General features: G+C 32.3%; 4 protein-coding genes across 6 annotated transcripts; all 4 read right to left on the bottom strand.

The window, feature by feature from the left end:
* Positions 1–263: 263 nt before the first annotated feature.
* Positions 264–7,302, bottom strand: LOC125822151 (uncharacterized). Of its 3 annotated transcripts, none has more exons than XM_049501528.1 (14): positions 7,173–7,302; positions 6,873–7,021; positions 6,701–6,790; positions 4,627–4,692; positions 4,382–4,447; positions 4,035–4,120; positions 3,896–3,941; positions 3,735–3,789; positions 2,509–2,589; positions 2,256–2,393; positions 1,978–2,132; positions 1,769–1,873; positions 1,064–1,216; positions 264–461 (listed from the first exon to the last, which is right to left on the bottom strand). In XM_049501528.1, the coding sequence occupies exons 2-14, from the start codon at positions 6,891–6,893 to the stop codon at positions 399–401; spliced, it is 1,125 nt and encodes a 374-aa protein (XP_049357485.1). In that variant the 5' UTR covers positions 6,894–7,021; positions 7,173–7,302; the 3' UTR covers positions 264–398. The 3 variants fall into 3 exon arrangements, with proteins under 3 accessions (XP_049357485.1, XP_049357486.1, XP_049357487.1); XM_049501529.1 differs by having other exon boundaries at positions 290–461; positions 1,978–2,126; XM_049501530.1 differs by having other exon boundaries at positions 290–461; positions 1,978–2,120.
* A 5,569-nt stretch (positions 7,303–12,871) lies between these two features.
* Positions 12,872–14,973, bottom strand: LOC125822236 (triacylglycerol lipase OBL1-like). Its single transcript, XM_049501617.1, has 5 exons — positions 14,784–14,973; positions 14,469–14,662; positions 14,239–14,272; positions 13,425–14,035; positions 12,872–13,189 (listed from the first exon to the last, which is right to left on the bottom strand). Exons 2-5 carry the CDS (start codon positions 14,649–14,651, stop codon positions 12,926–12,928), a joined length of 1,092 nt encoding a protein of 363 aa, XP_049357574.1. The 5' UTR covers positions 14,652–14,662; positions 14,784–14,973; the 3' UTR covers positions 12,872–12,925.
* Positions 14,974–15,815: 842 nt separating this feature from the next.
* LOC125822570 (triacylglycerol lipase OBL1-like) lies at positions 15,816–18,806 on the bottom strand. The gene is made up of 5 exons (XM_049501983.1): positions 18,408–18,806; positions 18,127–18,323; positions 17,794–17,827; positions 16,646–17,268; positions 15,816–16,424 (listed from the first exon to the last, which is right to left on the bottom strand). Exons 1-5 carry the CDS (start codon positions 18,727–18,729, stop codon positions 16,137–16,139), a joined length of 1,464 nt encoding a protein of 487 aa, XP_049357940.1. The 5' UTR covers positions 18,730–18,806; the 3' UTR covers positions 15,816–16,136.
* A 3,041-nt stretch (positions 18,807–21,847) lies between these two features.
* On the bottom strand, positions 21,848–25,111 carry LOC125822571 (triacylglycerol lipase OBL1-like). The gene is made up of 5 exons (XM_049501984.1): positions 24,775–25,111; positions 24,472–24,677; positions 23,840–23,873; positions 22,348–22,973; positions 21,848–22,267 (listed from the first exon to the last, which is right to left on the bottom strand). Exons 1-5 carry the CDS (start codon positions 25,106–25,108, stop codon positions 22,004–22,006), a joined length of 1,464 nt encoding a protein of 487 aa, XP_049357941.1. The 5' UTR covers positions 25,109–25,111; the 3' UTR covers positions 21,848–22,003.
* Positions 25,112–26,784: the final 1,673 nt, after the last annotated feature.

The raw sequence follows: 26,784 nt of genomic DNA, 5'->3' as shown, positions 1-26,784 counted from the left end.
TAATACAAAGGATCAAGCATGAAGTGAATTGCACAATCCATCAGCACTGCTTCTTCAATTAAATTAAGTATCAGTAGCACATGTATTATGATGTCCACCTAATATAAGCTGAGATACTGGATATGGAATTAACACCAGTTCTTTGTTTCTTCAATACGTTTAATACAAAGGATCAAGTATGAAGTGAATTACACAATCCATCAGCACTGCTTCTTCAATTAAATTAAGTATCAGTAGCACATGTATTATGATGTCCACCTAATATAAGCTGACATAAGTATGACATCTATGTTGTCACCCATTGGAAATTCAGACAGCCTTTGACCTCCTGCAACACAAAGCTACTAGGGCCTGAATCTCATATCTGATCTTGAACGCCTCCTATCCAACCAGGCCAGCTAGTAGGGCCTGTATCTCATATCTGATCTTGAAGGTCTCCCACCACCCAGGCCGTAACCCCACTGTCAGAACCAGAAGAAAATCACATATTTAAAGGTTATCACCAGAATTCTCATCTATTCAATTAAGGACTAACAATAACAGGCTGGTCATAAGTTTAAGGCTATAATATCCATGTGAAACAAACTTGGAGAAAAAAACAGAACAGAAAGAGGTATGATGAGCATGATAATAGATTGTTGTCTTTTTGAGGATGGTAAATAAATATGAAAATAGAAAAAATTATCCTTTAGTTGAAATTACTGCACTGAAACGATAGGAAGATGCCGTAAAGATGAGTGCGTTCTTTCATTCACATAAAAAGCATCACATTGCATTGTCATGCTTAGGTCAGTCAGATAAAGAGAGCAAATTGAATTATTGTCCAGGCAGAAGTCAGAACCACAGCTGAAAGACTCGGGAAGGTCAGTTATTGACCATTTTTCTGGCAGGAGAGGGGAGGATTGAAAGTTCAAAATCACCCAAAGAAAAAGTCAAGGTGGAACAGTGCCTTTCCATGGCAATAAATGTTTAACAATATAAAAGCAATTCTATCGTGGAGGTCAAAGTTAAAGATAAGACAACAGAAGTTATTTGACTGGCTAAGTAAGGTTCAAATACTTACATCATCATAATCTAGGCCCCCATACATCCTTCCATAAGTACGCATAGGACCACCATATCCCCCATATGCTTCAGGAGCAGGAGGAGGAGGATCCATCATGTAATTATTACTTGGACCAGCATCATCAAGGGGAGTAGCAGAATCGATTGCAACCTAAAAAGCAAGGTAGAACTAGGAATAAGACTCCTCATAGCATAACATGAAAGGTCACTGATATTAGTGAAGCCAAAAGGGTAACCCAAGCTGCTTTACATTTAGGAGGGCAAGATTCAGCAGGTTTTTCAAACTCCCAAAAGGCCAACTTCACATTAATGTATATATTTTGGTTTGCCAAGCAAACAGTTATAACTTTATCATCTTCAGAACAATGTTCTATTGGCCGCATTGCAGTACATCCAGGTTAATGGCCAGGTAAGTTTCAACAGATTTAAATTTTGCAAAAAACAGTTAACCTTTCAAACAATCTTATAATGCCAGCAGAACATCCTAGGCAATAGCCAGGGAGTTTTAAGATATCATCCATCAAGTGACTCTAGATTGGACAAGAATTTCCCCCACATTTGGTCGTTCAGGTCATGGATTTTCCTCATCCATGGTCTCATTTCAAAATCTGGTCAACTGACACTTCAAGGTCTACAGATTTCATTGGGGGGTGGAGATACAAAAGATAAAGAAATATCTTTTCCTTGGAATCCCAACAAATACCTGTTGTCCACATATCTCATGAGGCCTTCGAGAAACACGATCTGCAACACCATCATCAGCAAATGTGACAAAACCGAACCCTCTGTGCCCTGGTCTTCTTGGATCCTACAGGAGATAAGCATCGCCATCATAACAGAATTATACAATTTACTAAGTTACTTGAGACGCGATCTGTTACCGAAAAAGAAATAAAATAAGAGAATTTTTACCTTTGGGACATATACATCTAAAACACGGCCAAATCTACCAAAATACTGGCGAAGATCTTCAGTTGTTGCCTCTTGAGGTAGTCGACCAACAAAGATCTTCTGGCCCATGCCGCCACGAGATGGAAATCCTCCACCTCCTCCTCCTCCTCCTCCTCCTCCTGATTTATTTAATTAAATTCTCTTAGTACAAAAATTGTGTCAAATAAGAGGCATGATTGATGGTGTGTCATGCTTAAGATATATTTGTCATTATTTACTGTTCATTGTTGCTTACTTACTTCCATACATAGAACTAGGATGATCATATAAGGTGGGAGCACCAAGCGCACCATATCTAGTAGTTGCACTCATATAGGCATTATATGCACCATATCCTCCTCCACCCTGAGACATCCGACTAACAGGTCTGAAATCTTCTTCCTAGAATCATCAGCAGAAAATGTAAATTTTAATGAACCATCACAGAACATGTGAAATTCAATGACATCTGGAATAACACCGGAGATACATCAAAGTTCGGTTATGCATAACTTGCCTTGGGTGTTGCTCGGTCAACCACAATTGTGGAACCTCCCAGTTCGTGGGTGTCACTCATCAGATCATCAACTGATTCTGGGTAAAGAAACCAAAAGTGACTCAATTCAAAGGAAAATCATTACAAAACTGACTAGAAACTGCAGTCTGCAGAAGACAATGATAAGCATGCATGTAGGAGACTTCCCTGCCTCTATCTGGGTGAAAAAATAAAAACAAGGTGGTAGCTACCACATCCCTAGACAAAATTAACCGAAACTCATTCATCTGAGACAAAGCACAATTACAAGATTGTTTAAAGGTGATAAGATGTGTTGAAGTGTGTGACCATCTCATCTATAAGCTTAAGCTTTATCGAGAGCACACTTTTATTAGTTAATTATATAGGGTGCGGGTCTGATTCTTTTCATGGGCCAAGCACGTGAAAATTCTGTTTGATATGGGTGGCGGTGAGATTCGATCTCAAGACCTCTGCCTGCTCATGTTGAAGTGTGTGACCATCTCATCTAAAAGCTTAAGCTTATTAGTTAATTATATTCTTAACAAGATGCATATGTAAGTCAAAATACCTAGAATATATAACTAGACTGCCAGTGGAACAGTTCCGGATGGGGTGGGGGTATACAAATTGACACAGAATAACTAGAGGAAGAATCAAGGCTGAGATCAAATCAGAAAAGTTGCTGATCTACAGTAGAAACTCTTCAAATGTCAAATTCATTTCTCATCATCCCATGATCAGGCTCAAAGTAAGCACCCCGAAAGGCAATATACCGAGTGTGGAATTAATGGAAAAATTGTTGATCTCCTAATTGTTTTTTTTTTACCGTTGTAGGGTGACGGGTTAAGCACCTGACCAGTGAGCTGTTTATTCCAAAATGACAAAAAATGTTTCAATATCAGGAAAGTGAACTTCTTGGAGTAATGGATTAATGCATAAAGGTTGAAGATCTTCATATCTATAACAATTAAAAGAATTTATGCTGAATCAAGGTAAACTGATTGATCCAGATTTTAAGAATTAACTGCACTAATTGAGCACTTGTCAGAGTGAATGCACTGCAGATAGATTCAGAGAGAAATATTGCAACTACGACACTCCGTGTTTTCCCTCCCTGAAATATAAGATGGATACATGGGATTTTCCCAAACACAGTTCCTACAAGATACAATTCCTGGAAAATAGAGAAAATAACTGCAAAAATTTAGGATGGGAGACATACCAGCATTTGCAAAAGTAATAAACCCAATTCCACGATGTCCCTTGGTAGATGGATCCTACAGATTGGGTAAGATTAATTAGTACATCATGAATCCTATAATTTAATGCCAGAACAAGACAGCACATATATGAAGTAATAATGTCACAAAGAGACAGGGGAACCTTTGGCATGTATAGATCTGTTATTTCACCGTACTTCTCAAAATAACTGTAAAAGAAAATCAAATAAGCTATTAAATTCTAATAATGAAACAACCAACCAGCTAGAAATAATCTTAATAAAGCAATCCTTCACAAATACCCTCTGAAAGTAGCTTCAGACACAGACGGAGGAATCCTAGCAACGAAAATCCTGGTCACTTTCTTTGCAGGAGCCCTCATCTCCTCCTGCCAAAAAAAATTGTAGCATCAGTATTAGACCTTACAAAGTATTTAGAGGCACAATGATTATAAAAATGGGCTTTCACTTGTTAAAATGCAATTTTCATGTACGAAGAAATCAATATAAAACCATGATAACCATTCCATTTTAATCAACTCAAGCCACTGCAATATATTAATAGTTGGCCTAGATAGTAATGGCACCGCATTGGATGAAATACTAAAGTAACAAAGAAAGTTTTTTCATGAAGTGTAAGAGCAGTGCACCTTCGGTGTCGCCACTTTCACTTCTAGCATTCTGTTTCCAAGAAAGTGCTCCTTAGACAATGCATTCTGCATCAAACAAATCCACAAGTATATGAATCTAGTTCGCAAAAAAAACCACAAAATCATAAATAAGCTCTACCAAGGACAAAGAACAAGGCCATAAAATGTAAGAAAGTTTTACTTGAGAGTAGTATGCAAATATGATTGCAACAATGACATGAAAACCAAATTAAAACCAAAATCACCTTAGCATCCTCAACTGTAGCAAATGTGACATAGCCGAATCCACGAGAACGACCAGTAGCACGTTCCTAGATGAAGATCAATACTCGTTAGTCTTCTTCAAGAAGATAAGAAATTTTGCGCCAGAAAGCATATTAACTTTCAAAGCACTAAAATGCAAATATACAATAGCTAAATAAACTAGACAGCACACTTTTGGGAAATTAGTAAAAGAGATCAATCTCCAGATACACTGTTGATTTTATGTTTAAAATTGTCAGGAAATCAATCAATAAAATGATTGGGAAAACACGCCAGAATCAAAATACACAAACATGGCAATGTTTGGTACTCCCTCCGTCCCAATTTATGTGAAGGTATTAGATTGGGCACGGAATTTAAGAAACCTTTTGGAACTTGTGGTCTAATATAAGCTATAGATTTTTGTGGGTTTATAATTCATCTCATTAGGGGTAAAATTGGTAGCTTAAAGTTAAATTGTTACTATTATGGAAAAATGTCATTTTAAAGAATGACTAGAAAGGAAAGAGTACCACAAAAATTGGGATGGATTGCAAGTTAAGGCAGTTAATCTATTATCAAGAAGAAGAAAAATTTGGTCCTTGGAGCACTATATTCCTTCAGAAATCCAGAAGGCCTTCTGCAACTGTAAACGTTGATATAAACACCTCCATGGGGATGATGAATACTTTAGTTTACCCAGTGTTTTAGATGGCGAAAGGCGACAAGGGCCTGCCTCGCCACGCGGCGAGGTGCTCGCCTTTTCGAATTGAGGTGCCAATTAATAGCAAAAACTGAAAATACTTAATGCATATATAAATAACCAAAATCTCAAAAGTAATAACATATTAGCAAATATTTCAATTCAAAAACTAACCGTAGAACTTGAATGACTCAATGATTCATGAGACAATTGACAAACAATACTAGAACTCAAGAACTTGAATGACTAAGTTGAGTTGGACAGAAATTGAAATAGGACATAGATTTTTTTTTTTTAAAAGGCAGATTTGCAGTCTGCAGATATAAAAAAACAGACCATAAAATAAGAATAGAGGAATGACTAATAGAGTAATAGGAAGCTGTGCACATTGACCTACCAGAAAAAAGAAGAGAAGAACAAGAAGAAGCAAAAAAAAACGCTGACTGTGGAAGAAGAGAAGCTGCAAAGCAGAGGAGAAAGAAGAAGAAGACGTACCTAAAGGCCGAAGCTGAGGAGAAGAGAGTCACGTGTTAAAAGAGAAAATTGAAGAAGAGAGTCGTGTGTTAAAAGAGAAAATTGAAGAAGAGAGTCGTGTGTTAAAAGAGAAAATTGAAGAAGAGAGTCGTGAGTCCCATCTGTTTTTAAAAACCCTAATATTGCCATTTAATTATTAAGCACGTTTGTCTTTTTCAAAAAACTAAATAAAAACGCAACAATGGTGCCACGTCACCACTCGTCATTTCTCGCCATTGATCGCCTTTGTGAGGTCGCCACGCCTTGCCAGTAAATAGGCGCAAAGCCTTCGGCTCGCCTCTCGCCAAAGGCGATCGCCCTTGAGAACACTAGTTTACCTTATCAGGAAAGAACCCAATGCACTTGAATCTACTAGACAAGATATTCTTCTGAGATCCAGTTCTTGTGTGCCCACCAGTGAGTTCTCAAGAAATAAACCAGTTTGGGACACGTTCTTGGTTGAATTCCAAAAGTGACATCTCTTAGGTGGATAGTTCTGCTAAATTTTCCAAGTAGTGAAGCAACAACCTTTTCCTAACAACAACTAGAACAGAGTTTGGGGCAATAGAAATCCTTATGTTTTTGTTTCACCATACATGATATAACAGCCCTAATTTTTTCACAAGAAAGCTATGCACTAAAAGCTGCAAGCTGTGCACCAGACCATAAATATATAACCTTCTGTAACCCAGATTTGATATCTCAATTTCTGATATAAGCACAATTAACAAACAAAAAAGAAACAGCATTTTCAACACTAAAAACAAGACTGCACCCAGTTAGGTCATGAAAGTCTTTGGAACTACAGTATATCTGAAACAATGCATATCATAAAAGTCAAAGTAGCTGCGAATACTGACCTTCATCACAATACAGTCCTCCAAGTCTCCATATTTGATCATATATTCCCTTAGACCTTCTGTATCCACGTCCCATGGGATGCCTAAAACCTAAAAATCAAGAAGCAATCACATTAAGATTACAATAAAAGAAAAACATGCCTTGAAAATCAAGAAAGAAACCAAAACTTACCACAAGCTTCCTCTCCGACATGGTAACAAAAACTTGTCTGACAAATTGATTAGCGGAGAGTGGAAATCGTTGGATATACACTCAACTCGCTCTCGCGATCTCACCACACCTCTCTCTATAAATGAATCGCTCACACACGATGATTCTTCCTGCAGGTAACAGACACACACCTCTTTCTCACACACAAATATCATCATCATCATATTTCAGAACAAACTCACCAATTTCTCTAAGATCTTCAGATACCAAAGAAATTAAAATCACAACGAGTACTAAATTAGATTTACGCGCTCCACTGACCTTCTTGATTCCGATTACCAAAACCCTAATTCGCTCTCTCACTCCGCTCCGCTCGGCTCGCTCGCTCTTCCTCGCGCCGCTCAGCTCCTTCAAACCCCAAGCCACTGCTCTTATCTGTCCCGTGTTTTTTATATAATATATATAATCCCTTCACGGCCAAGGCTTTTATTAAAATTACAATTATAACCCTTCGCGCATTGATATATAATCCCTCAATGGAAATTGTCTCGCCATTATTTTTGGAGATAATATTAAATATGAAATATTGTCTTGAGGGAAATTGCCTCACCGTTATTTTTGGGATAATATTAAATATTTTCTTAAGTTTGATTTTTGCAACAATAATCTTTCTTTTAATTTAAAAAATTACGACCACCTCTCCATTATTTGTGGAAGCATGTGTCATATTATCGTTAATTAAAATGCATTTTTTAAAGTCATTTATAAATGTGTGCGTGAATTATGGACATAAATATTGTTCAGTTATTTATGATACGAGGTTATAATATTCACAACGAATTTATAAATATATAATTTTAAAATCCTAATAAAAGTATTGAAGAATTCTTCAATATTGCTAGTTGAATAATACGTGTTGCTATTGAGAAAGTTTAGTCATATTTTGTTAAATAATACTCCCTCCGTTTCACAATGAATGACCTCATTTCCTTTTTAGTCAGTTTAAAAAAGAATGACCTCTTTCTTTTTTTGGTAACATTTTACTTTTAGCTTTCCACGTGGCATGTTTAAGACCACAAGATTAAGGGCAATTTTGTACATTTGACATAACTTTAATGTAAGACATTCAAAAGTCTTCTTTAATTTCTTAAACTTCGTGCCAAGTCAAACCAGACCATTCTTTTTGAAACGGAGGGAGTACCAATATATATGTAATTTGGAACTCTGTATCACTGCCAAGGCAAAGATTTATCATGTGGCTTACAACACAAAAGCGTCTACTTACAAAAGAAAGGTTGATACATATGAATATACAAGTTGAAATAATTGTTTGCTACCTATGTCAAGAGGCAGTACTGGAAACAAATAAGCATTTGTCTGTTGACTGTGAATATGCCACAAGGGTGAGGACAACACTCCTAAGTTGGACCAACACTCCCATTCCTACAGCAGACTTGAGTACTACTTTGGAGATGATCAAAAAGAAGCATTGGAAAAAGTTCAAGAAGGAAGTGATAGCAGCCCGGTGGGAAGCCATGATATACCACATTTGGAAAGCAAGGAATTGGAAACAATTCAAAGGAATAAGTATTCAATATGTTGATATAGTGGGGAATGTAATATGTGAAATTGAAGTAAGGATAGAAATGTATAAGAATACAAAAAGAGCACTTAGATGTAGGAGTTTTTGGCACAAATTATGTAACTAGTTTGCTTTTCTGTTTTGATTGAGGCAACCCTCCATCCTACATAGAGGGAATGAAGGGTGGTGCTCACAGATTGTAAGTGGTTTTTTTGTTAATAGATATATTCACATTGTTTGTCAAAAAAAATATTAATAATAATAGAAAAAATCACGCCCTATACACATTTAAGAGTCAATTTTATGGATTTTAAATATACTTTTAAAAAATTCTTACTTATAACAGTTTATTTACGAGTTATGACATATCATTTAAAGTTAATTTTATTTAAAAAACAATTTCCATTTATTTAATAAATGATTAATCTATTTATGGTTTTTTATTATTAATTAATAATATGTAATTAAATTGATTTATGTTCCTTTTTTAAATCTGAAATTATCAGTTACATAGATATAGGGATTCATCTACAACACGTTTCCTTCTTTACCGTTACCACCTCCCATACGTCAATCCCACCCCCTCCAAACCGCCCATACGTCAATCCCTCCCCCCTCCCCCCACGCTCATTCAACTCTACACGCCATTAACACACTAGCCCACTTTTACCTTCATCTATCACATCTTTCTCACCACCAAACTACACCAACTTCACAATCCTCTATTCAATTTAGTTTTTTCAACAAAATCATGTCGAAGAAAACAGTTGTAACTCCTCAAAAGATCCCTCGATTAGTCGAAGGAATTTCTACGGATGAAGTTCATGCTCCATCTTTCAACATTTTGACTCAAACATCGCCGCCAAACATTGTTGAAACTCTGGCTAGGGGTGGTTCATCTCTATTAAAGATCAAAAACAGAAAAAACGACTCAAATAAAAGGGTGAGTCCGATAAATCGAAAGGGGAAGAAGAGGAAGGGGAAAAATGTTGAAACCCCTTTTGACTCTGATTCTGATTTTGTTACTGAATCAAAAAAAGGAAAAAAGAAAAAAAAAACAATGAATGTTGAAGTTGCTCAGTCGTCAAAACCATCTACAAGAAGATCCAAAATCCAAAAAAAAAAGGAATCAGAAGTCCCAATACCTAAAAAAGACAAAAAAAATTGTTAGGGTAAATATTATATTCAATTTATTTTCACATTATTAACACTACTGTTTTTTTTCTAAAAATATCACATTATTCTTATATTATTTTCGAAATAGTTGTTTGGATAAAACGTGTATGAAATCTGATTAATATGTGTATGATTCTGATTAAACAGTTGATTGTTGGATATTGTATGATTTGTGATATAATAGTGGTATACAAATGGTATGAGTTGTGTTTTAACAGTAGTGTGATTGTCTATTAACCGTATATACAAAGAATGAGGATGGCGCGATCACTGAGAGTGAAGTTAATGGTACGGTTGCTAGCAAATTTGGTGGACCTCGCATAGCAAAATAACATGTTTCGGATATCACCAATTATCCTACACCAAGACCACGTACAAGAAATTTGAAATAGTTGATTGCACCTTCTACTTTTTTAGAATTACATGTTTTTTTGTTTTTTTTTTACTTTTGGACAACTTTTTTGTGTTTTAAGTATTTGATGATATATAATATCATATGTTTTCTTCCAATCAGATACCATCGACATATGAATTGATGTTTGGCAATTACAATTTCAGGATACTAGTAATATACAGACTTCATACATTTGGATTCACTATTTTAAAATATCAGTGTGTATCCAAATTGTACAATTAATGGATGAAACGTGTGTGAAATTTGATTAATATGTGTATGACACTGAATTTAATGTTTGATGGTTGGATACTGTATTAATTGTGATATAATATTGGTGTACAAATGATATGCATTGTGTGATTATATGAAATTGATTTATTGTTGGTATAATATGTGTGATATAAATTGAATTTCGTGTTGGAATGAAATTTGAATAAGATTGGTATAAAGTTTGTTATATATTACACTATATATACACTATCTTATATATTAATCTGGAATAAATTTTATTTTCAAGTATATTAAATCTGTATGAATAATTAATGAATTGCGTATATGAAATCTGGAATCTGAAATTTGAAATTTGAAATTTGTATAAATATTTACACTATCTTATATATTAATCTGGAATAAATTTTATTTCCAAGTATATGAAATCTATATGAATAATTAATGAATCATGTATATGAAATCTGGAATCTGAAATCGGAAACCTATACAAATATTTACACTATCTTATATATTAATTTGGAAAAAATTTTATTTCCAAGTTTATGAAATCGTAAAGAAATCTACATTAGCTTTCTTTTAATCTAAAAAAACCCGCACACCAACATCGTTGTGGATACTAACAGGGGAACATCTATCACTAACTATATATTTTATCTCTATATTGTGAATATTAACATCTATCATTAGCTGCGATGTCATCGCACTTACTAGACCACTATAAAGACTAGAATACTCATATATAATCCCCTCCATCTGAAAATCAACATATTTCCCTGTTTCATTAAAAAAAAATAACAATTAGTCTTACATAATACCAAAAAAAACAAAATTATACACACTTGTCATTATTTTATCATACAAATATCATTCAGACAGTAAACTACAAACAAATTTCATTAAAAAATAAAATTTCAGATTTCATACCCACTTAATACAAATTTCATACATACAATTATCATTTATACCAAATTTATACATTTCTGATACCAAATAGTTCATTCCTTTCACACAAATTTATACATAATTGACAAAACTTATATAAACAATAATATTTCAAATTTCATACCAACTTAAAACACTTTTCATACAATTATTCAAAATTCTAAATAACTTTTTTTACTAACTAGTTAACACACTTTCATACCAACTTAAAACAACTGTTATACAATTCTTCAAAATTCTAAATAACCTTTTTTTCACATTAGTGAATACACTTTCATACCAAATTCATTACACTTATACTAACAAATTCATTCAAAACTATACATTTTAATTTATTTTTTCAGGAAAAAAAAAGTAATCGATATTATAATTTTAATCTACGTACCCAATCTACAACGATAAAAATATTTATATGTTATACATTAATACTCAAATCTTTCATATATTGCGACAACTTCTCACGAAATCATTGTTTTGCCAGTATAAAAAATAACCATAAAACAAAAAATATGATGACATTAAACCCCTACCAAAAAACAATAACTTACCAAGAAAATCATTGATATTACAGTTTCACAAAAACTAATACGTATTATGAACAAAACGTATTGTTTTATAAAAAAAACATATCACATTCAATATAATGACGATTTACAAAAAAAAATCACAAAATGTGATTTACAGTTTCATCTCACTGAAATCCAAATACAAATAGTAAACAATTAAAAATACTAACCTGAAGGATCCCATCTTCCGCCATGTTTAATTAATATTGATACGTAGTTGTCCATCACAAAAAAAATCAGAATTTTTCAAACAAAAAAAAAACTTCAATTAGTCGCCAGTGACAAAATTTCTGGAAGAAAATCGAAGAAAGAGAAATGTGGAAGAAAAATGGATAAAATCAGATTTTTGAATTAATTTTAACAAATTAGAGTGAATTAAGGAAACTGAATATTCTTAATTAGTTTGAAATTCCTTAATTCATGTTAATTAATAATTATCTTAAATTAATTCAAATTTAATTGACACCCCTATTTCCTTTTCTTTTTTTTTCATTTTTTCCTTCATACACGTTTAATTTTATTTTATTTTTATCTTTTTATTCTTTTCAAATCAAATGTTTTTAATTATTAAAAATAACTTTTTTTTAATAATCTGTTAGAACCTGAAATTTTAATGTTACAACTTGAAAGCTTGATTCTACTGCTATAACTTAAAAATATTAGTCTAATATATGTCATATATGAAATTTTCACATAATAATATATATGTTAGCGAACTTTATATGAGATTAATTTTGAAATTTTCTATGACATTAATATTTTTTGTAAAAATATTTTCAATTATATTTTGAAGAGGATGCTTTTATTTTTATATAAATAAATGTAATTTCAACAACGTATTCTACCATTTTAAAAAAAGTTATAGCCTCAACTATCAAACATCACAAAAGAGTACAAATAACACAATTATTAATATACAATAGACTATGCGATTTTACCTTTGTTTACCAAATAAAAAATGGTTAAAGATAAAATAAATTTTTTGATCAGATTTATAGATCAATAAATACATTATTACTAAGCTTCAATGGACCATCATGACGCTTGCCAAAAGAGTTCAAATTTTGTTAAATATATTAATATAATTTGAGTAACAAGCCTAATATACAAATATGTGAATCTTGATTAATGGAGGAATAATATCCAATTTCCAATAAGATATCAAAGTAGACGAGAATTGTCAAGATGATGTACCAACATTGGTGAACAAATTAGCATCTCCCAAACAAATTGCATTAATATACTCTTGGGGACCATGAGCCGGCATGCCTGGAAATACTAGTCCATACAACCTAAGTGCTTGTAGAAGCAAGTTTTCTCTGTATTCTGTTCCATACAAATATGGAAGAAGAAAGCTTCTCACCAACTCCCACAATGCATCCACCCTCTTTGATATTAGTGATCTCACAGAAAAGTAATTCCTGTCTGGTTCTTCTGACACAATCTATTTCACATAATGCAAAAGTTCCTATTAGTAATCTTGAAAATAAAACAACAAACACATTCGTTAGGTAGATTTCTCAGATGATCACACTCAACTAATACATATAGTAGTATCTCAAACTCAAAAGGTCAATATTTTTCAACAAAGAATGTGATTTTCTGAGGTAATAAGTATTAGTTGAGTGACTAGCTGAGAAATCAACTCGTAGATCTTAAGATTTTTTTTTTGTACTTACCTTTCCTTCGTATATGCTGTTATAGTAAAGGCACGTTCCGAAGTGTTTAAAAAGCATGATGGAGTCATCATAAGGCAATCTGGACACAACATCATGACTGTAAACAAATCTATAATATTCAATGCCATAATTCCTTAAATTTTCCTTCATGAAATCGCCAAACTCGGCATCACCTACTCTTGGCTGCCCAAATGTGTAAATTGCTTCCAATCTTTCCAGTATAAAAGTCTCATTATGAAATGCAAGAACTGCAGCAAAAAGAACTGCAAGCGCACCGCCTAAGCTGTGTCCTGTTAGGACAAACTTTGTTTGCTTATTTTTCTGTAAGAGGTCTCTTAGTTTTTCCCTGATTGTGTAGTACGCTAATGGGCGTTGGTCGTCTTGTGTAATATTGGGAGGCCATTTTTTATCTTTCTGTAAGCCCAGAGCCTTCATGAAACCGCTGTGGACTTTGCCCATGCCCTGGAATTCGTACCAAGATATGTCGAAATCCGTACTCCAATCATCTGAATTGAAGGGTTCTGTACCTCTAAATGCCACAATTATTACGTCTGGACAAGGAGTTTTATCATGAAATAAGAATCCTTGAGTTGATTTCTTTTCGTGATATTCTGCCAAAGCACAAGTTTGTGTTAGAGAAACTCTACTCATCAGGGCTGGAAATTGTTCTGCCTCTATCCCAATTTGTATTTGTTACACTTCCGACATTAGCCAATTGTACGAAAAGAGATGAAAAATGCGTTAATGGTAATGTAATAGCATTTGGCATATTATTTAAGCTATCCATTCAAATTAACTTGTATACTTATCTTACCATTCCAAAAATCATAGGAACCCAACAAATCCATCTGCAGAAACAGCACATATTAGTACTAGAGTAAGACAGTAGTTGAACAAAATAGTTATTAACCTAACACGAATGTATATGAGCTAGCTAGCATACCAGTTAATACTAACAAATACAGAACACAAGTTTTTAAAAAGTATTCTAATTCGTTTTTTCCTGTTAATTGAATTAGCTAACTGAAATATGAGTTAGGGGACCTTCCATTGATCTTCAACAGTTGCTCGGATGAAGGCTTTATTCTCGTAGGCTACTTTTGATGCCACTGCAGAAAGCGCAACAATATACGTTTTATCCCCTGGTTTGAACTTCTTATGACTATTCACTCTTTGGTCTATAAATCCAATAGCAGAGAGATAGCTGGCTGACTCTTTGTCTGGCATCTCTACCTTCCCTATCAACCGTAATCCGGATTAATTTCAATTTACACATTGTAACGGTAAAGTCAGAAAACAATACTATAAGTTGAAGCAATTGGAAATGTCAAATAAGAAAATTAATTATACTGGAATAACCTTGTAGGATTCTCAAAAATAATGTAGGAAGGTTTTGGTAACTGGCAAGAAGATTTAAGTAGCTCTCTGAAGTTGAACCTAAGAAAAACAGAGGCTTTGAGATGAAATGAAGTGCTTTTTGCACGGAGACGGAGAGAAAGATGTATCCTCGACGCTCAAAGGCTATCTCTTTCGCTCTCAAACTTTCTATGAACTTTTTGCTCTCAAGATCCCCTGAGAAGAGAATACGCATGAGATCCAAAAGACTTGTTTCAAATGGTTTCAATTGGAGGTACTTCTTGCTACTCACACGTTCCATGATGTTTCTGATTAATTGACGATACTAATTGCACCTATTTTTTCTCCTGAAATTAGGTAATCAACATAGCAATATCATTATCAAGTGTTACCTTATTTATAACCAATGTTACAATTATTCATTTCCATCGACTTTATTTAGCTTAACGAAGAAGAAATTAGAAAGAGACTTGATTCTGTCTCTTATGCTTTTAGAAATATATGGAATTTGCGTTCAGGTGACACTTTAGCATCTTTCAGGACGACCAATATTATAGGAGTATAGTAATGGACTAAGTTCAAATTTCAAATAGTTGGCAATATATTAGTAATAAGGGCTCGTTTGGTGTGAGGTATAATAACAAATAGTCCCGGGATTAAATTATAGTACCGCTTATTTTGTTGTTTGGTTGGCAAGTTCGGGATAACTTATCCCGGGATTAATAATTAGTACCGGGATAAGTTATCCCTCTCCTTGGGTGGTATAGTAATCCCGGGATAACTTATCCCGGGATAAAATAGGTAAATGACAAAAATGTCTCTTTCAACCCTTTTGTTATATCACTTTTTACATTAATGAAGGGCATTTTTGTAAACAAATAAATTGTTCTTAAAATTTATTATTTTGAATACAACAAACCAAACACTCAATAAAAAATAATCCCAACACAACTTATCCCATCATAACTAATCCCAACATAACTTATCCCAACATAACTTATCCCATCATAACTCATTTTCAAACCAAACGACCCCTAAGTATATTATTCTCACTCAATGTCAGTCTTTTGGAAATACTATTAAGTCTTCCACGCTACCAACTTGTGAAGGCACATGAAAAGGATTCTAAGAGTGATAGTGTGGAAGTCCACATGAACACACTACCTGGACGATCTTTTCCAGATCAAAAGTATGTAGTGAATCTTCAAGATTTATCGGATTGGGGAAATCTTCAGGACTCGGTTCAAACTTCAAATCAATTATAGTAAATATCTACATTGGTGCAGGGAAAAACTAATACGTAGGATAAGAAATTCTAAAAAGCACACACTCGATCGCTAGCTAATTAATTCATAATTATGCTGGTACTATGCCAATCTTTTGATACTTTGCAACGTCTTCAGTGGAATGATCAGATGATCCGAGCCTGGTAGAGTTAACATAATCCTGAGGACAATGAGCAGGCATGCCTGGGAGTAGCAAGCCTACCACTCTCATGAATAGAAGAAGCCCACCTTCCTGATACTTTCGTCCGTGTACACATGGTAGAATACAGCTTCTGATCAGCTCCCAAGCTGCATTTAACATCTTTGGTATAAACAGTAACAGAAACGAGTCATTCTTGTCTGGTTCTTCAACTAAAATCTGCATTATTCAAACAACATATATTCGTGGAGAATTCAGAATTTAGAGTTAATGAGTTTAGAATAAACTAGTTAGATCTTATTGTACATGTATACTATATTTTATTTTATTTTTGCATATGTAGACAACTCAAACTGAAGATAGATTAAATTTACATCCAAATTAGTACATTTTCATGGACTAAATTTGTTACTTAAAAAAGAGGTTGAAAGGGTACTTACTTTTTCTCTGTAGAGGCTATTGTAATAGATGCAAGTTCCAAAGTGCTTGAACATGAAAGTAGAATTGTCATATGGCATTCTTGGTACCATATCATTGCTGTAGACAACTCTATAGTATGGAACCTCATGTTTTGTTAATTGTTCCTTCATATACTCAATAAAATTTTCATCTCCAACTCTTGGTTGACCAAATGTATAAACGCCGCCTAATCTTTTCAACAGCCAAGATTCCTCATGGAATGCTAATATTGCTGGAAATAAAATTGCAAGTGCTCCACCTAAACTGTGACCAGTAACTACAAACCTTGCCTTTTCATTTTTCTCCAGAAGTTGTTTGAGCAATTTTCTTAGGAAATAGTAGGCTGGAGGTGGGTGATTAATATTATCATCAGTTTGTACAATATTTTTGGGCCATCCGAGGCTCTTTTGCAAGCCGAGAGCTTGAACGAATCCGGCATGGACTTTGCCCATGCCGGGAATGTCATACCAAGAGAGATTAAAGTCGGAGATCCAATCATCAGAATTGAAGAATTCAGTTCCTCTAAATGCCACAACAATCAGCTCAGGGTCCACGTTTTTATCCTGAAGCACGAATGCTTGTGTTGTAGCTTTCTGTTGATATTCTGTTCAAATCCAGAAAAAAAAAATTGAGGAAACTTGTGGAATCTGTTCAAATCTGGAATAATTTGTTTCCCACCAAAACGACCCGTAGTACACTGTTGATGATGCGATGTGCCAGTGATCGATACTTTAATTAGGTGTAGGGTCCCACAACGCGTGTGAATGCATTATTTGGTCTCCTGGTTTTGACCCTTTCGGCAATTTGTCTCATGAGCATTTATTTTCCCACTACCCTCCCAAAAAGATCAATATTATTGTTTCTTTTTTAAAAAACCCAAACTCTCAAACTTATTTGTTGATGATAAAGCTAATCAATTAGTTGAGCAGACATGTTGTTGCTTGTGCAAACTCCCTCTTATATAATAAGAAAAAATTAACTTTATTTCCAATTGTAAAATGAGATTTTGTTGTTCTTAAAAAATAAAAAGGATAACTTTATTATATTATTTTCAATAATTTGAGCACTAGTCCCCGATATAATCGCTATGTTTGCAAAAGCTTATACATATTTATAAGTAGGATCTTACCATTCCAGAAGTCAAATGAGCCCACCAGATCCATCTGCATAATATTGAAACGCAAGATCTGAGCACATCCTTCTCCATTATTAATAATTATTAAGAAAAGAGAGAGATAAATTAAAATGGGTGCCTGAAAACTTTTTTTTATGTCTGATTTGTTGTAAGAAAAAATTAAAAAAATATTTTCCTTAAGTTTCCTAAAAATGGAGGTAGAAAAAATAAATATGTTTCCAATCTTATAGCAGCACGGATTATATACAAATATTACTATTATTATTTACAAAAACAGTAAGTAAAAAACTAGAAAACACACCCAATATGTTAGGTCAGGTAGTTTACCTTCCAGTGATCCTTAACAGTAGTTTCAACATATGCTTTGTTTTCGTAAGCTGCTTTTGCAGCCATCATGCTGATTGCCTCATCATATCTTCTACGTCCTCCAACATTCTTACTAAAATCCAGCTCAACTCTTTTATCCAGATTTCCAATAAATGACAAGTACGCCGCTGATTCCTTATCCGGTGATACAGCTTTACCTACAATCAATTGTTTATAAATATGATCAGTACGTACGTACTACTTCATGAGATCTAAAAAAAAAGATGAAATGTCGTACGTACATATTAAGGATTTGAAAAGAAGACGGAAGAAGCCGCCATTAACGTTTTGAAGGTTAAGCCAGTACTCAATGCCATTGCCGAACCCTGCTAAAGGTTTAGCAATTGCGAGTAAAATCTTCTGGACTAGAATGGATAAAAATATAACCCATCTACGTGACAAAGGCTCCTTAATCATTTCTTCATTAGGGCAGTCCACGAATTCTTTTTCTCCCAAACTTTTATGGGAAAACAAAATTTTTGCCAAATCTAATACACTACATTCTTCTGGCTTTAGCAACATATAGTTGCTGCAGAAAGATTTGTTGCAACTATTGTTCGCCATACTGCAGATCGATGATTATTTAATTTTAGTAAAGTATTTTATTTATAGAAGAGATGTGCATTCCAGCTTGAAATGTATGGGTCTATTTATACTACTAGTACTAGTTAGAGGTGTATTATTGGAAACTCTGGTTTCTACACTCTTCATTATGTTTAGGTGAAAGTGGAGAGACATAGGTGGGGTACAAAAATTTATGATGATTAGAATAGGGTAAATCTAAATATTTGTAGATAAATCTAAGCGTGTTACATGTGATGCTTTTTTAAATAATAATAAAAAAAAAACCATTAGGTAAAGTGCAAAATCAAAAAAGTTATTTATTCCTGAAGACTGAACAGTAGTGGCCGGTTCCTGGAAGCAGTAGCAATTATAATTTGTTTTTTTTTTTACTTAATTTAGAGAAATCTTACACATGAAAAAGATGCAATTAATTTAGTCGAACTTATTCTTTTAATGGAAGATATAAAACCAAGACATATACTAACTTATATAATAAGATTAATTGACTACTTTGATATTAAACGAAGAAAAAAGATATTAGTAGTGTATAATTTAATTTGGTGTTTGCATAGTAGGGCTATATGCCTTTTGTTTATCAAGCACAACATCTTGAATATAGAAAAAATTGATTGTCAAATATACCTCTGATCTATTTTGTAAATAATAGTATGATTAAATTATTTAGTTTTATATAAGTACTTGATGTATGTATAATAACCTTTGATATGACGAGGAGAATAATATTAACCTACTGGACCTGAAACAACTTTTATATTTATTTATTTTTCCTTAATTAATTTGAAATTATAATGATAATTGTAGTGTCTAGATCAATTTTTGACACTTTAACTAAGTATCAAGTAACTCTAAAAAAAATCACCTAAATTTTATTTTGTCTCCACTAAGTTTTGAACTTGAGATCTCAGAGTTCTCAACAGTTTTATGAATCACTATGCCAATTTGAAACTATAATGTTTAGTTACTAAAATAAATGATCCATTTGTATAATAATTTAAATTATCAACTCAATCAATTCACGTGTCCTCTCTATTGTTTGATAAAACTTGTCTGATTTTGGGCTAGTAACGTAATTCTTTATATATATATATATTACTGTTCCACCAACCTGTTAGACTTTTGGCATTATTACATTTTAAATTAGAGTACTCCCTCCGATTCACAATCTAGTTTGGCTTGGCACATAATTTAAGAAAATAAAGAAGATTTTTAAATCTTGTGGTCCTAAATTAAAGTTATGTCAAATGTATAAAATTATCCTTTAATTTTGTGGCCTTAAACATGCCACGTGGAAAGCTGAAACTAAAATGTTACCAAAAAAAGAAAGAGGTCAATCATTTTGAAATAGACTAAAAAGAAAAGGAGGTCGTTCTTTTTTAAACGGAGGGAGTAATATTTAAGAGCCAAAGTTAATTATAGCAAGTTGTTTAGATAGTATTTTTTTTATTCATTTACTCTAGAATCAAATACATAAGCATCATCATGTGTGGATATCCATCAGGTGTAAACGTGTATACATGTGTAATGATTTTTTATTTTCATTAGAAAAAAATAAAAGAGGTGATCTCCCACTGATTATTTGGATTATCTTTGATATTAAGCGAAGATCTTTTTTTTTTCTTCAAAGATATGATTTTCTGGATAGTTATTTGTTAAAAAATGAAAAAGAATAGTTCATGAAATGAGCGATCTGTTTCGATAATTTAATTTTGAGCTAACTTACTAACTTTTGTAGTGTGAATTATACCCAATATTTAATTTTATAAAGAATCAAAGCATAACTCATTTCACATAATGTGTCAAAAATAAGCTCAACTATAGGAAATCTGCTCAGAATTTTAAAGGTTAGACTTAAGATAATTTGAAGTTGAGTTCAATCTCAACTCATCAAGTCTTAACTCATTTTAAGAGAATTCTTAATTGAGTCCAATTTAATATCTAATTTCAATCCATTTTGATATTCTTTATTTGCATTTATATAATGTATTTTCTTAAATTGAAGGTATGAATTACTATCTACTTTATATCTTTTAGAATTTATCTATCAATTTGTAACTTTTTTTTAAAAAACATTTCTTGAGTTGAAATTCAAATTGTGGTTACAAAACTTAAATAACAATATGTTAAAATTTTGAGTAAGTTTTAGGAATAGCAAACATAAAAATCGTATTTGGGCTCTATAGCTACAGTTTTGCTATTTGTGCTCCATAGCGGCGATTTGTATAAATCCGACGTCTATGTCTATGAAAATTGCGTTTGTATTTCTTTGTGCTAGACTAGAGTGGCGAGCAAGATTAGGAGAAAAAGGAGAGAGGTGAGTGAGAGAGGACAGAGAGTGGAGAGAGGTAAATTGTATATGTATATCGGTTAGATAATTGTATATATGTAATTACAATGTACATGTATCAATGATTGTGTTTGTATATCTACATAAAATTTATATTTGTATACAATTGAATCTAGTTAAAATATTTGTATTTGTATATCCAATCTCCCTCTCGCTTGATACAAACACAAATTATACAAATACAATATATAATTTGTGTTTATATAAAGCGAGAGAGAGAGAGAGAAAGACAAAAGAGAACTAGCAGGGGAAGATTCGTATTAGTAAAATTATAAGTGTATAGGACAAAGATATATGTATTTGTATTTGTATATACAGTCTCTCTCGCTTTATACAAACACAATTTATACATTTATGTTTGTATAAAGTGAGAGAGGCTAGGGAGAGAACTGAGAGTGGCGAGCGAGATTCGGGGGAGAGAGGCGAATGAAAATGTTTTTGCTGCGAATTGGAATTAAATGAAACTGTAGCTATAACATTTATTTTGAATTAATAGTTTGCTATAATGCATAATCTTTCATATAATTTTTTTAGATTAAGCATGTCAAATTGAGCGGGTATTTAAGCCCATTTGAGGTCAATTAGTAAACTTAGGTGGGCAGGACCCATCCCAATTTTTATTTAACTCATTTTAATATCTTCAATTTCAACCCAACTCACCCATTGAACAATACCCCTATAATATACTATACAGACAAATGAACCATTAAAATAAATTAGAGGCTTATAAGAGCTAATCACGATACATAACACTTATAAATGAACCACTTAAATACATATATGAAATTATTGGTTTGTTCTCCAAGGACACGGTTCAAAACTTCAAATCAGTTTAAATATCTACATTGGTGCAGGGAAAAACTAATAAGTAGGTTAAAAAATTTATAAAAGACACACACTCGCCAATAATTATGCCAATCTTTTGCTACTTTGAGAGGTTTTGAGTGATCCGAGCCTGGTAGCATTAACATAATCCTGAGGACAATGAGCAGGTATGCCTGGGAGTAGCAACCCTACCACTCTCATGAACAGAAGAAGTCCACCTTCCTGATACTTCCATCCGTTTACACATGGTAGAATACAACTTCTGATCAGCTCCCAACCCGCATTTAACATCTTCGGTAAAAACAGTAGCAGAGCCAACCCATTCTTGTCTGGTTCTTCACCTAAAATCTGCAGTAATATTATAAATAATTTGATACATCGAGAGAAACATAAAATAAAATTGAAAGATCAGAGTAGTTAATTATTACTTGTTTTTTGTAGAGGCTATTGTAATAGATGCAAGTTCCAAAGTGCTTGAACATGAAAGTTAAATTATCATATGGCAATCTTGGTACCATGTCATTGCTGTAGACAACTCTATAGTATGGAACCTCATATTTTGCTAATTGTTCCTTCATATACTCAACAAAATTTTCATCTCCAACTCTTGGTTGACCAAATGTATAAACGCCGCCTAATCTTTTCAACAGCCAAGATTCCTCATGGTATGCCAATATTGCTGGAAATAAAATTGCTAGTGCTCCGCCTAAGCTGTGACCAGTAACCACAAACTTTGCATTTTCATTTTTCTCCAGAAGTTGTTTGAGCAATTTTCTTAGGAAATAGTAGGCTGGAGATGGCTGATTAATATTATTAGTATCAGTTTGTTCGATTTCTTTGGGCCATCCGTGGCTCTTTTGTAAGCCGAGAGCTTTCATAAATCCGGCATGGACTTTGCCCATGCCTGGAATGTCATACCAAGAGAGATTAAAGTCGGAGATCCAATCATCAGAATTGAAGAATTCAGTTCCTCTAAATGCAACAACAATCAACTCAGGGTCCACGTTTTTATCCTGAAGCACAAATGCTTGTGTAGTAGCTTTCTGTTGATAATCTGTTCAAATCCAGAAAAAATATATGAGGAAAATTCGAAAGAAAGAAAAAATGGAGGGTAAAATCCTATCTGTTAACTTCTTTTGATATCTAAACATGTTGAAAATATAATTAAATAATACAGTGTGACAGATTAAGCTATTAAATATAATAAATTTTAATTCATACGAATAAAAATATTTGTGGAGAACTTTTTAGCTTTAAAATAAAATCGCCATGACAGACATTTGATTCCCATACAAATAACAAAGAGATTATTAATATGTTGACTAACGACAATAACACTATTACTCTATTAGTATATTGTTGATGATCATCATAATATAATTAAAATATTGTTTATGATGATCGATCGTTGCACCTAATTGATGCTTTAATTAGGTGTCTGGGTCCCACGATTATTGTGAGTGGATTAGTTAGTGTCCTTCATATGGTTTTGGCCCTTTGGACAATCTCATGAGTTATTAAGACTTAAAATTTATCTTCTTATCATGATGCAACATGTATCTCACTGGTTGGGATTATGAATAGGATAATCTTAGATCTATCTTTTAGTTTTTTTTTTCTTTTCAAAAAAGAGAATAGGATAATCTTATTGGTTAATATGTTGGGTTATACTTTTTGGCTTCAAATATCATGTGTCACATCATTAAATAATTATTGAAAATATATTTAACTCGACTTTATATTATATATATACTGATAATATAGCTATACTAAACTGATTATTCTACTACAAAATAATACTATTAAATAACCATTTCATTGTAGAATGAATTATATAAGTTACTACAAAATAAAAATAAATGTAATTTTATTTTATTATTATTCTCAATGTTTGCAGAAGTTTACACATTTATATCTTACCATTCCAGAAATCAAAAGAGCCCACGAAATCCATCTGCACAAAATTGGAAACCAAAATCTGAGCACAACCTTTTCATTACAAGGGAAAAAGAAGAGAAAATGCATGGATGTATTAAGATATTATAAATTGTATATATTTGATTGAATATATATATATATATATATATATATATATAAAAGAAGTTATTTTCTTAATAATTAGATAACCAATTTTTTGTAGTGAAAATAGATAAAAACGAATTCAACTAATATTATAATGATTATCTCTTTCTCATTCTTATAGTTAGTTATTGCATAGATTATATACATTTTTTTTAAGAATACTAATTTTTGCTTAAATAAGTATCATCTATATGGTAAAATATTTTAAATTTTCTATATTTGATTGAAATATATATATTTTTTTTAAGAAACATTTTTTCTTAATAATTAGAAAAACAATTTTTTTTTAGTGGAAATAGAAAAAACGAATTCAACAAATATAATTCCAGATTGATTATCTCTTTCTCATTCTTATAGGGATAAACATATCAAATAGACACAAAAAAATAAATAAAAAATCCTCTTTTTTTTTTTTTTGAAGAAAACATTTTCGTACCAAACACACCCAATATGTAAGGTAGGTAGTTTACCTTCCAGTGTTGGTTGACAGTAGTTTCAATCCATGCTTTGTTCTCGTAAGCTGCTTTTGCAGCCATTATACTGATTGCTTCATCATATCTTCCACGTCCTTCAACTTCTTCAACAATCTTACTAAAATCCAGCTCAACTCTTTTATCCAAATTTCCAATAAATGACAAGTACGCCGCTGATTCCTTATCCGGTACTACAGCTCTACCTACAAGATCATAAATATATATCCCATACAACTCCAATTAAAACAAATAGAGAGATCTAAAAAACACATAAATTGAGACAGAAGAAATAGTACGTACCTCTTAAGGAGTTGAAAATAAGACGGAAGAAGCCGCCGTTGACGTTTTGAAGGTTAAGCCAGTATTCAATTGTATTGCCGAACCCTGCTAAAGGTTTAGCAATTTTTATTAAAACCTTCTGGACTAGAATGGAAATAAAAAACACCCATCTACGTGACAAAGGCTCCTTAGTCATGTTCAATTCTTCATTAGGGGTGTCTACATCTACGAATTCTTTTTGTCCCAAATTTTTACTGGAAAACAAAATTCTTGCCAAATCTGATACGCTACATTCTTCTGGCTTTAGTAGCATATAGTTGCTGCAGAAAGACTTGTTGCAACTACTGCTCGCCATTCTGCAGATAAGAGAAGGTTGTGTTTGAGGAGTATTATATATATAAATGGAATTCATGAGATTTCCATCTTATTGGACTATTCATTTTGACTTTTCCGAATGACTTATTTTAAGTAGTTTTAAGCCAAAAGAGCTTGTAAGTACTTTTGAAGTGTTTGAATAAATTAAAAATATTTACAAGCACTTATTTTTCAGTCATAAATATAAGCTAAAAACTATAAGTTAATTTCTAACTTATACATTTTAATTATAAATCAAAATCAATAAGCTCAATCCAAACAGACTTTTATGTTTATGAATTTTGATCAGAAAGTAGAGAGACATATGGGGTACTGCTGGCTCCTACAGAAAATTATTTTCATGTCCAATCCTAATTAATTAATCCCGTAAGGCTGTATGCTTTGTCTATATGAGCTAGTTAATTGATCCTCCCTGTATATTTTATTACTATTTTTAAAAGGAGAATCACATATATTAAAGGATAGGGATAAGATTTAGGCCAGATGAGTTATTAAGATTTTGCGCTATTCTTTCTATTTCAATTATGTATCAGTTTTCGTTAAAAACTTTTTTAACTCTATGTAAAACTTATTTTGAATGGCAACTTTTAAATTTTTTCTTTCATTTTAAAATTCCGTCCCATAAATTGAGTGTATATAATAGTGCTATATATAGGTCGGACATTCTTAATCATATTGTAAAAAATTTCTTCCTTTCATTTTTACTTGTTCATTAATTCAAAAATAATTTTTTATTTTTACTTAACATTTTTAACATATCTAAATAAATAAATTATGTTTTACCTTCGAGCTTCAACATTCATAATTTATTCACCAAATCATTCCACAACACCTAAAAATTATAATTATACATCAATTAATATTTAGTATTTTGATAAACACTTATACTCCTTCTGTCCACCTTTAATTGTCATGTTGCGATTTTTGAAAGTTAATTTGTCTAATTTTTAAAATTAAATTAGATTACATTAATTTAATATTTTAAACAAAAAATTTAGATATTCAAAAACTATACGAAAAATATTATAAATTCCAAGTATGAAAAAATACATCATAAAATGTTAGTCAAAATTATTGTCGTTTGACTCTAAAAAAGAAAATTATGACAATTAAAAGTAAATGAACGTAGTATTAATTATTATCTTTGAAGGAGCATACAAAATTATAATGAATAAATAAAAATGAATGGAAAGAGTTAAACGAAGAACTGTAGCTATCACTTGCATGCCTTCAATTATTACCTAGGTATTGACTTAGCAGTAGAAACATGTAAAGTTAGGTACCGAAAGGGTATGAGCCATTAATGGACGCATTTGGTTGTTTTATTTTAATTTTAAAAAATGGATTGAGTGGTATGAGTCAAATTTTAACCTACTCTACTTGGAAAAATTAGGTGCTTAAAATTAACTAATAAAAATATGACTAGTTGAATTTATTTTTTTTATTTATTACTTGCTCGTTTATTAGCTTGCTATATATATTGTTCCACCAAACTAAACATTCGACATGAGAATCAAAGTTAATTATAGCAAGTTGTTTTAGGTAGTATTCTTTATTTTTTTTATATTCATTCAACTGTAGAAACAAATATGTAAACATCATTATGTGTGATGTTTTTTTATTTTCATTAGAATAATAATCAGTGGGGTGATCTCC

The sequence above is a fragment of the Solanum verrucosum genome, unplaced genomic scaffold, assembly GCF_900185275.1.
Source record: "Solanum verrucosum unplaced genomic scaffold, falcon-dt-bn FXZP01000103.1, whole genome shotgun sequence".
Classification (NCBI taxonomy): domain Eukaryota; kingdom Viridiplantae; phylum Streptophyta; class Magnoliopsida; order Solanales; family Solanaceae; genus Solanum; species Solanum verrucosum.
The sequence above is the reverse complement of the archived record's forward strand: the minus strand, read 5'-3'. Positions and strand labels throughout refer to the sequence as shown.